The sequence below is a fragment of the Hemitrygon akajei genome, chromosome 5 (genome assembly GCF_048418815.1).
Source record: "Hemitrygon akajei chromosome 5, sHemAka1.3, whole genome shotgun sequence".
Taxonomy (NCBI): domain Eukaryota; kingdom Metazoa; phylum Chordata; class Chondrichthyes; order Myliobatiformes; family Dasyatidae; genus Hemitrygon; species Hemitrygon akajei.
The window spans coordinates 9681107-9692591 of record NC_133128.1 but is presented as its reverse complement, the minus strand read 5'-3'; the positions used below and the strand labels follow the sequence as shown (position 1 = coordinate 9692591).

The 11485-nt window shown below is 42.5% G+C and overlaps 1 protein-coding gene across 1 annotated transcript; it reads right to left on the bottom strand.

Annotated features, from left to right (window-relative positions):
• Positions 1 to 970: 970 nt before the first annotated feature.
• Positions 971 to 10073, bottom strand: LOC140727269 (lysozyme C-1/C-2-like). Its single transcript, XM_073044530.1, has 4 exons — positions 9915 to 10073; positions 7550 to 7726; positions 6150 to 6219; positions 971 to 1189 (listed from the first exon to the last, which is right to left on the bottom strand). Exons 1-4 carry the CDS (start codon positions 10036 to 10038, stop codon positions 1129 to 1131), a joined length of 432 nt encoding a protein of 143 aa, XP_072900631.1. The 5' UTR covers positions 10039 to 10073; the 3' UTR covers positions 971 to 1128.
• Between the last annotated feature and the right edge of the window lie 1412 nt (positions 10074 to 11485).

Below are 11485 nucleotides of genomic sequence, written 5' to 3'. Positions count from 1 at the left end.
TATCTGGTGTAGGTTACTTATTTACTTTCAGACAGGCAACTCTATTGGTATCTATCTATCTATCTATCTAACCAACTACCTGAAATTGTTAGTGATCACCAGATAGACCACATCTCACTCTCTGTAGTCACACAGAAGATCCTGTTTGAATTATATGCCCATTCTAAGTAATTATCGATACCCTTCCATACTTTATATTCATTTTTTACTGTAGTGGCTGCACATGCAGCTATCACCAATATCTTGTCCTGCTCCAAACGTGTTGATGCTGTGGACAAGAATGCACATCAGTGCCTCTAGCTCCTCGGAACACAGAGTAAATCTGGCAAGTCCCCATTGACCCATACCAATTTTTACAGGTGTGTTATAAAAACCATCCCATCTGGATGCTTCACAGCTTAGTATATCAGCTAGTCTACCCATTCAGTCCATCAGGAAAACCTCCCCTCCATGGACTCTGTCTATGCTTCCCACTACTTCCGTAAAGCAGCCAATATAACAAAAGACACCTCCCAATGTGGACAATCTCTCCTCTCCCCCTTTCCAGCGAGCAGAAGATACAAAAGCTCACCAGGTTTAAGGACAGTTCCTATCCATCTACTGTAAGATGACTAAATGGACATCTTACATGAGAAAGATGGACTCTGGATATCTCTAACAACACCTTGTGAACTTCGCACCTTATGATCTACCTACTCTGCACTTTCTCTGTAACTTAAACTTGTGTTCTGAGTTCTGTTAACTGCTTTTGCCCAGGTACTACCTCAGTGTCCATGTTTTCTGAAATGATCTGCATGGATGGCAAAAACATGTTTTTCACTTCAGTACATGTGACAATAATAAACCTATTGCCAATTACCAACTTCAATTATCTTTCTGTTTCCTGAGCCAGTGATTAAACAGCTCCACTCCCAGAAGCAACCCTTCTGCAGTCTGTTGTCTTAGCAGTTAATCAAAGAGAATGACAGGATTGAGTTTTGATATTTGCTTGCATTTATTTTATTAAGCTGTGAACAAGAGCTGGTCCCTGCATATCTGGCGTTGCAGTGGTCTCAGCCATACAGAGCCAACTACTAACAGGGACATACACAGGGTTGGGAAGAGATGGCAGAAGTATTTTCATTTCAATCAGCAGCCCTCGACAAAATGCTGAATTGACCTTCCCCTGCAGTTGTTCAACCAGCCGTACCTGAAAAACACGAGTGAAAGGAACAATCAGAGACTGAAGGGACTGCAGGTTTTTGACTCTGTTGTCTAACACTTCATCTGGCCAATACAGAAATTTGGAGAGGGAAGAGCAAAGAACCAGATACTGTGGTGTGTGTGTGTATTGAGTACACAGGTAGAACAAGGAGAGAGTTTCAGTTGAAGATATTTGAGCAGCTTGAGATCACTGAGTTGCTATCTGAAACGCATGTATGTTGAAGTGTTCTATACATGGCTGAACAATCAATGTGAGAGATGTGGGTTTGAATTTGTGGGTACTAGCACCAGTATTGGGGAAGGAGGGAGCAGTTCCAATAGAACAGGCTCCACCAGACCCATCGTGGGGCCAGGGCCCTGGGGAATCGTGTAACAAGTGCTGTGGATAGACTTCAAATGAAATGGTAGCGGTGGTGTGGGTTCAACAGACTGGGAAAGTAAAGATAACATAAAAGGAAAAGAGAACTCAGGTGAGATTAGAGATGCCTCCTGCAGAAGTGGACAGAGTGAGCAGCTTCAGGTTCCTGAGTGTCAAGATCTCTGAAGATCTAACCTGGTCCTAACATATTGATGTAGTCATAAAGAAGGCAAGACAGCGGCTATACTTTATTAGGAGTTTGAAGCGATTTGGCATGCCAACAAATACACTCAAAAAAATAGTTGTACCGTGGAGAGAATTCTGACAGGCTGCATCACTGTCTGGTATAGAGGGGTTACTGCACAGGACTGAAAGAAGCTGCAGAAGGTTGTAAATCTAGTCAGCTCCATCTTGGGCACTAGCCTACAAATTACCCAGGATATCTTCAGAAAGTGGTGTCTCAGAAAGACAGTGTCCATTATTAAAGACCTCCAGCACCCAGAGCATGCACTTTTCTCACTGTTACCATCAGGTAGGAGATATAGAAGCCTGAAGGCACACACTCAGGAATTCAGGAACAGCTTCTTCCCCTCTGCCATCTGATTCCTAAATGGACTTTGAAGCTTTGGACACTAACTTACTTTTTCAATATACAGTAGTTTTGTTTCTGCACATTTTTAATAATCTATTCAATACACGTAATTGATCCACTTGTTTATTTATCATGTTTTAATTTATTTATTCTCTCCCTCTCTCCCTCTCTCCCTCTCTCTCTCCTAGATTATGTATTGCATTGAACTGCTGCTGCTAAGTTAACACATTTCACATCACATGCCGGTGATAATAAACCTGATTCTGATTCTGCATAAAAAGTAAGATCTGGTTCAGAAAGGGCTAAGAAATAAACTTCAGGCAACATGGAGACAAATTTGAGTAGAGCAGTGGTGAATACAGTACTGATGCTGCACCGTACATGGAGCAAGGTTGATGAGTTTATATCGCAATTACAAATTGGGAGTCGGACATTGGTCACCATAGGTTTGTGGTTGAAAGAAGATCACAGCTGGGAGCTAAACATCCAAAGATACACATTGTATCGAAAGGACAGGAAAGTGGGCAGAGCTGGTGGGAATGACTCTGCTGGTAAAAGATGAAAACAAATCCACAGCAAGAAAGAAGCAAAATCAAATTGCAAGGGTAAAAAGACCCTGCTGGGAGTAATAAGCAGACTTCTAGACAGTAGCCAGTTGTGGAGCTATAACGAGATAGAAAAGGCATGTAAGAAAGCTGGTGTTACAGTGATCATGGGGACTTCAAGATTCAGATAGGCTGGAAAAGCTAGGTTGCTATTGGATCCCGAGAGATGGGATTTGTAGAATGCATATGAATGGCTTTTTAGATCAGCCTGAGGTTGATCGCACGTGGGAAAAGGCAATAATAGACTTGGTGTTGTGTGATCAAACAGATTTGATCCGGGAGATGAAGATAAAGGAACCCAAAGGAAACAGTGATTATAATATGATGGATTTCACCCTATGAGATTGAGAAGCATAAGCTAAAATTGGATGAAATAGTATTACAGGTGAATCAAGGTAGTTATGAAGACATGAGAGAGTGGATCGCTAAAGTTGATTGGAATTGAGTCTCTAGTAAGAGTGGTGGTAGGGCAGCAAAGGCATGTGTTTCTGGAATTAACGTGGAACATGTAGGTTAATTCTGCTCCTATGTCTTATGGTCTTATGGAAGATGAAGTAACCAAGGCCGACAAAAACGGCATAATGCAATTGAGCAGGCATACAATGTTGCAAAACTTAGCAGGAGGATGGAAGATTGGAGAACTTTTCAAACCCACAGAAGGCAACTGAAAACAATCAATATGGGGAGAAAGAGTGATATATAAAGGTAAACTCATAAATAATTCAGAAGTAGATGCCAAATTTTCCCCAGATATTTAAAGAGTAAAAGAGAGGCAAGAGGATATCGGACTGCCAGAAAATGATGCTGCAGATGTAGTAATAGACAATAGGTGCAGAAGTAGACCATTCGGCCCTTCGAGCCTGCACCGCCATTCTGAGATCATGACTGATCATCTACTATCAATACCCAGTTCCTGCCTTGTCCCCATATCCCTTGATTCCCCTATCCATAAGATACCTATCTAGCTCCTTCTTGAAAGCATCCAGAGAATTGGCCTTTCACTGCCTTCCGAGGCATTCCACACCCCCACAACTCTCTGGGAGAAGAAGTTTTTCCTTAACTCTGTCCTAAATGACCTCCCCCTTATTCTCAAACCATGTCCTCTGGTACTGGACTCTCCCAGCATCTGGAACATATTTCCTGCCTCTATCTTGTCCAATCCCTTAATAATCTTATATGTTGCAATCAGATCCCCTCTCAATCTCCTAAATTCCAGCGTGTACAAGACCAGTCTCTCTAACCTCTCTGCGTAAGACAGTCCGGACATCCCAGGAATTAACCTTGTGAATCTACGCTGCACTTCCTCTACAGCCAGGATGTCCTTCCTTAACCCTGGAGACCAAAACTGTACACAATACTCCAGGTGCGGTCTCACCAGGGTCCTGTACAAATGCAAAAGGATTTCCTTGCTCTTGTACTCAATTCCCTTTGTAATAAAGGCCAACATTCCATTAGCCTTCTTCACTGCCTGCTGCACTTGCTCATTCACCTTCAGTGACTAATGAACAAGGACTCCTAGATCTCTTTGTATTTCTCCCTTACCTAACTCTACACCATTCAGATAATAATCTGTCTTCCTGTTCTTACTCCCAAAGTCGATAACCTCACACTTATTCACATTAAATATCATTTGCCAAGTATCTGCCCACTCACCCAGCCTATCCAAGTCACCCTGAATTCTCCTAACATCCTCATCACATGTCACACTGCCACCCAGTTTAGTATCATCAGCAAACTTGCTGATGTTATTCTCAATGCCTTCATCTAAATCGTTGATGTAAATCATAAACAGCTGTGGTCACAATACCGAGCCCTGTTGCACCCCACTAGTCACCACCTGCCATTCCGAGAAACACCCATTCACCGCTACCCTTTGCTTTCTATCTGCCAACCAGTTTTCTATCCATGTCAATATCTTCCCCCCAATGCCTTGAGCTCTGATTTTACCCACCAATCTCCTATGTGGGACCTTATCAAATGCCTTCTGAAAATCAAGGTACACTACATCCACTGGATCTCCCTTGTCTAACTTCCCGGTTACATCCTCGAAAAACTCCAATAGATTAGTCAAGCATGATTTGCCCTTGGTAAATCCATGCTGGCTCAGTCCAATCCTCTCACTGCTATCTAGATATGCCACTATTTCATCTTTAATAATGGACTCTAGCATCTTCCCCACTACTGATGTTAGGCTGACAGGATGATAGTTCTCTGTTTTCTCCCTCTCTCCTTTCTTAAAAAGTGGGATAACGTTAGCCATTCTCCAAACCTCAGGGACTGATCCTGAATCTAAGGAACATTGGAAAATGATTACCAATGCATTCGCAATTTCCAGAGCCACCTCCTTTAGTACCCTAGGATGCAGACCATCTGGACCTAGGGATTTGTCAGCCTTCAGTCCCATCAGTCTACTCATCACCATTTCCTTCCTAATGTCAATCTGTTTCATTTCCTCTGTTACCCTATGTCCTTGGCCCATCCATACATCTGGGAGATTGCTTGTGTCTTCCCTAGTGAAGACAGATCTAAAGTACTTATTAAATTTTTCTGCCATTTCTCTGTTTCCCATAACAATTTCACCCAATTCATTCTTCAAGGGCCCAACATTGTTCTTAACTATCTTCTTTCTCTTCACATACCTAAAAAAGCCTTTGCTATCCTCCTTTATATTCCTGGCTAGCTTGCATTCATACCTCATTTTTTCTCCCCGTATTGCCTTTTTAGTTAAGTTATGTTGTTCCTTAAAAATTTCCCAATCATCTGTCCTCCCACTCACCTTAGCTCTGTCAAACTTCCCCCCTTTTAATTCTTCCTTCTCCGGGGGATAAACTGATTTTGCACCTTGTGCATTATTCCCAAGAATACTTGCCATTGCTGTTCCACTGTCTTTTCTGCTAGAATATCCGTCCAGTTAACTTTGGCCAGCTCCTCCCTCATGGCTCCACAGTCTCCTTTGTTCAACTGCAACACTGACATCTCCGATCTGCCCTTATCCTTCTCAAATTGCAGATAAAAACTTATCATATTATGGTCACTACCTCCTAATGGCTCCTTTACTTCAAGATCGCTTATCAAATCCTGTTCATTACACAATATGTGGGGAACAAATAGGGGAACAAATGGGGAACAAATAGTGGATGAACTGAGTTAGTATTCACCGGCAATTCATGAGTGTCATGGGACAAAAGACAGTGCAGTTGCTATTATGAACATGAAGGTGCTTGGGAAGCTGAAAGATCTGAAGGTGAATAAGTCTCCTGGACCAGATGGACTATAGACCAGGATGCTGCATGACATAGCTGAAGAGATTATGGAGGCATTAGAAGTGATCTTTCAAGAATTATTTTGATATTGCATGCCAGAAAAGAAGTTGTTGGAAGTTTCAACATACCAGGCCTCCAATCCTTGCTGTTCTGCTACAACTGCTGCACAATTTATGGCTGTTTGCACATTGAACAAATCTGAAACAATAAAAGGAAGAAAAGAATCAACACTCAAAGCTCAGCTATGATTTACTCCAAAGTTAGAAATGTTTACCATTATGGTAAACTCCATTGCCCTGCTGTTCAAATATCCTGATGGCTCAGCTTACAACCCTTTCCGTTCATGGGGACCCCAGTTTCCATGTTTCCTCTAGAACTTCTATTCTGTTGTGATAAGACTATTGAACAGTCCCCTGGAACAATACGACAGACACCTGATCTCACAGTCAACTTCTTTATGGTCTTGCACCTTCTTGTCTGCCCGCACTGCAGCTTCTCTGTGGCTGTAACAAGTTATTCGGCATTTGGCTGTACGATGTACTGACGTGATTAAGTGATCCATATGGATGACAAGCAAAACAGACTTTTTCATGATACCTCGATAGATATGAAATAATAAATCAATTTCCCAATTAACAGTCTTTTATTATAATCTTAAACATAACATCCAAGGTGAACTAAGAGTGTGTCTGTGTGTCAATAGAAATAAGATACAATTGTACAGCCAAGTGTGAACAAAGTTTCAGGCACACTAGATAATCAGAGATTTACTCTATTCTATATATAAATGGGAATCTTTTGACCCTTTAGAGTCTAATCGACTTTTTGAGGAAGGCCATTCCACCAACTATTTCCCTGTAACCATCCTAGCTTTCATATCCATCAACACCACACTGACTCTCCCCCCATACACCTGGCTGAGGGTCACTTCGCAGCAACCGATTAACCAACCGAACTGTACACTGACAGCTCTGGGGGTTAGGATTGAAGCCGGGTCTCTCGGGCTGGGAGGCAGGGGCTTCATACATGGTGCCACTGTGCCATGCATCAATGTTATCTGATGGAACAGGAACCCATCTGTGTGGGAAGTCTCAAATAAGCAAGGCACAATTTCAGGTTGCAGCAGGAAGCAGAAAGACAGTGGCTCACCAAAGACTCATGGAACCCATGAAAATGCAAAGAGAAACATATAAGACTAGAAACACTCAGCAGGTCGGGCCATAACTGTGGGAAGAGAAACAGAGTTAACGTCACCTCAGCGCTATCATGTCATCAGAAACAATTGCATATGTCATCCTCGTCACAACACAAGGAAGATTTTCACGTCAGTGTCTGTAATGAAAACAAGCTTTGTAAGTGAGGATGGACATCAGGACCAGATGCTTCCTATAAAAGAGGTGTGATTGGACACAAATACCACTCAGTATATCGCATGAGCAGCATGGGTAAAATTTGTTTCAAAATTCATCTCCTCAGCACAGATGTGGGAAGAGAAAACATGAAATAAATAATGTAACAGTTCACATACCTTGGCAATTAACATTACAGCCATTCCCAGCATTTGGAAAACCTGGTTCGTAGCACCACCAATAACTGTTGATCTGAAAAATCCCATAGTCTGCAGACCAGACTTGTCCTGCACTGTTTCTGTCATCACTAACTGCGTTTGTTTGGAATGAGCTCTCATAGTTGACCAGGCACACCCCTGGGGACAAAACAAAGATTTGACATGTGGCAACAAACGTTACACACCGTATGCATCACAGTCCAGAGGCAGTGAACGGGGAATCATCATCAGAATCCAAATGGAGGAAACAATTGGAAGAGATATCCCGGTGGACACCTTCATTCATTTAACAGGTCTCGCACCTGTTGGGAGTAAGTTGGAATAATCAATGTCGTTTTGTTCATGATCTCTGATGGACCTGACTTATGTTAGTGTACTACTCAAAGGTGCTCCAAAACAAACCTCACCATCCATCAAGGGTGATAAGACAGAAGGGGTTTAGGGCGGGTCTCAGGAGTAGCTTTTCCACCCAGAGGGTGCCTACTATCTGGAACACACTACAGTACTTATGTTGGTTGTAGAGACAGAGACTCACAACACAGGTAGACAGGGTGGTGTAGAAGGCATTGGCACGCAGCCATCAAGGCAGTGAGGAAAGAAGCTGGGATGTTAGGCTGCAACTGTACAACACATTGGTGAGGTTGCACTTTGAATATTGTGGCCGCCCTGCTCTAGGAAAGTTACCATCAGGCTGGGAAGAGTGCACAGGGATTTGCATGATGCTGGCACTGGAAGGACTGAGTTACATGGAGAGGTTGAGCAGGCTGGGAATTTATTTATTGGAGTGCAGGAGAATGAGAGGTGATATTATGGAGGCGTATAAAGGTAAAGTGAATGTGCACGGACACTTCCCCGGGTAAGGAAACAACTTCTACAGGACATGGGTTCATGGTGAGAGGGAAGAGATTTAATAAGAACCTGAGGGGCAACTTGATTTAGCACAACACCGTGGGCTGAAGGGCCTGTTCCTGTACTGTACTGTCTTGTATTTTAACTGTTTTACCAGAGGGTGGTCAGTAATGGAATGAGCTGCCAGAGTGAGCATTTGAGACAGGTATATTAACATTTAAAATGCAGTTTGACAGGTGCAGGGTTGGGAATGGTTTCAAGGGATATGGGCCAAATGCAGGCAATTGGGGATAGCACAGATGAAGAGCTTGGTCAGTATGGTCCAGCTGGGCTGAAGAGCCTCCTTCTGTGCTGCTTAACTTGCTGTCAATTTTCCCATTGGGAGAATGAATGTTAAACTGATATCATCATATCGCTTGTAAAGGCAAAACATCTCAGATTGTAGAATGTGAAATATGAACAGTAAACTGTGGAAATATTCAAGAAATGGTGTCTGACCCACTGCAATTTCCTTGCATAGATTCTGGTGTTCCACCATGGTCAAACATCTTGAAGCATGGATGCACAAGAGAATGCAGAATGCTGGTTTAGATTTACACATATATACACACACACACCTGTTACCAATAGGAATCAACTTGATTTTCAACATAGTGTGACTAATTCCTCCTGGACATTTCACGTCATTGAAATCAGTTTTGAAGATCCATAGGTGTTAGCTATAAACAAGCACATCTAATCTGCAATGCAACATCCTATCCATGTGAAACTGGGTCAAATCCTTCCTGCAGCAAAGGGCATGCATTCCCCACTCTCTCTCTAGCAATCTCTCGTGAGGGCTCAAAACTGTTTCAATAAAGGATGATGGTCCCACATCTACTGAGCTCCCAAATAAATGAACCGTTTACCTCGGATAGATGTCAAAGAGGCAATGATCCACGAACTGAGGGATCTTGGATAGTTGAGTCTAAAACTAGAGGGCATGGGCCTAGGGGGAGAGGGGAACAATTTAAAAGGAAACTAAGAGACATCTTTTTCACACAGAGAGTGGTGATTTTATGGAGGAAGTAGTCGAAAGTGATACAATTACAACCTTTAATCTCTTTCTGTACTGATAACCATTTGGCTAATTTATCTACTTATTTAATGATACAGCACAGTTATCTCTTAAAGTTCTTTGAGCTACACTGCCCCAATTAGCCCTAATCTAATCACAACACAATTTACAATGATCAATGAACCTACCTGGTACATCTTTGGACTGTGGGTGGAAGATGGTTTGCCTGGAGGAAGCCCACAATTCCATGGTGAGGACGTACAGTAACTCCTTACAGAATTGCACTGGAATTGAACGCAAATTCCAGATTGCCCTGAGCTATAATAGCATCAGGCTAACTGCTACGGCACTGTGGCACCTAATTTCTATGATGTCACCACTAATGTTTCTCTCAGGTTAGCTAGAAAAGAAGATACTCACAGTCAGCCAAACTGCCGAAGTTCATTAGTCTCGAGTTCCTCACCATGTTGGCGAATTCACATCTTGAGAGGTATTCGGCACTGGAGGCCACGAGCAAGGCACTAAGGATAGCAAGAACCTTCATCCTGTCGGTAGAGGCTGTGTCCAGACTGGAGAATAAGTTGGGCTTTTATACAGCATCCTACACATGCTTATCAGTTACACAATATTGTTCAAACAATTACCTGCCAAGCTCCTGATAGCCACACTGTAACATAATAAACATGTTGAACAGGGGCAAGAAACAACGACCTTCAGAGGTGACTTCACTCTCACTATAGAAGGGAGTGAAAAGAGAGAACACATAAAAATATGATGAATTCAGAGAAGACCTTGTCAATTCCAATTTCCCATCAGCATCCGTTCATTCCTTTGTTTTTCAAATCCTCTGCCATAGAACATTCAAAGCATCTGCTTCTGCTTCTGCCAACTCAGAGTTCTCATCTCTGAGTTAAATGAGGTAATGTCTTACTCTGAAGTAATGAATGCTTGTTCTTGATCTTTTGCCCAGTAGCATCTACTGTGATGAAGTGATTTGAGAGATCTGTCATGACTAGAATGAACTTCTGCTTGAGCAAATATCCAGACACACTGCCATTTGCCGACCACCACAACAGGTCTAAGGTGGATGCAATCTCATTGGCTCTCATCGGGCTTTGCGTCACCTGGACAACAGCAACAGCAATGTTTGGCTGCTTGTTGTCAATTACACCTCGTTGTCGATTGTCCTCATCCCCTCAGTGCTGATCAACAAGATTCAAAATGGAAAGATAATGGAGGGTGATGCGTGAAGGGAAGGGTTAGAATAATTTTAGAGTAGGCTAATGGATCAGCACAATATCGTGAGCTGAAGGGCATATAGTGTGCTGTTCTATGTTATAAAACCTGGGTGTCTATAGATCAAGTTAACAGCCAAAGTCTTTTTCCAGGACAGATATGGTTAACATCAGAGGATATAATTTTTAGGTGATTGGAGGAAGGTATGCAGGGTAGTCAGAAGTAAGTTATTTACACAGGGAGTGGTAGATGCTTGGAACACGCTGCCAGGGTTGGTGGGAGATCCAGAAACATTAGGAATGTTTAAGGGACTCATAGATAGGTACATGTATGAAATCAAAATAGAGGACTGTGCGGGAAGAATGAGTTGGTTCGGCCTCATCAACGTCTTATGCAACTTCTACATGATATCTTAACTGCTGTATGCAGAGTCTGATTCAAGGAGTCCAATGTGTCAAAAGCTCTCATTACGATCCTACTAATTATTGAAGTGGAATTAGTGCAGATGGTGTAATGAATAATAATAGATCCTGAACCTGCAGGTGAGAGTTCTGAGTCTCCTGTACCTCGTTCTTAATGGCAAAACTGAAAAGAGAGCATGAGGTCCTTGATAATAGGTGCTGATTTCCTGTGACAGAGCTCCTTGTCGATGTGCTCATTGGGGTGGAAGCCTTTACTCATGGTGGACTGGGCTATATCCATGACTTTCTGAAGGATTTTCCATTCAAGGGCATTAGGGTTTCTATATCAAGCTG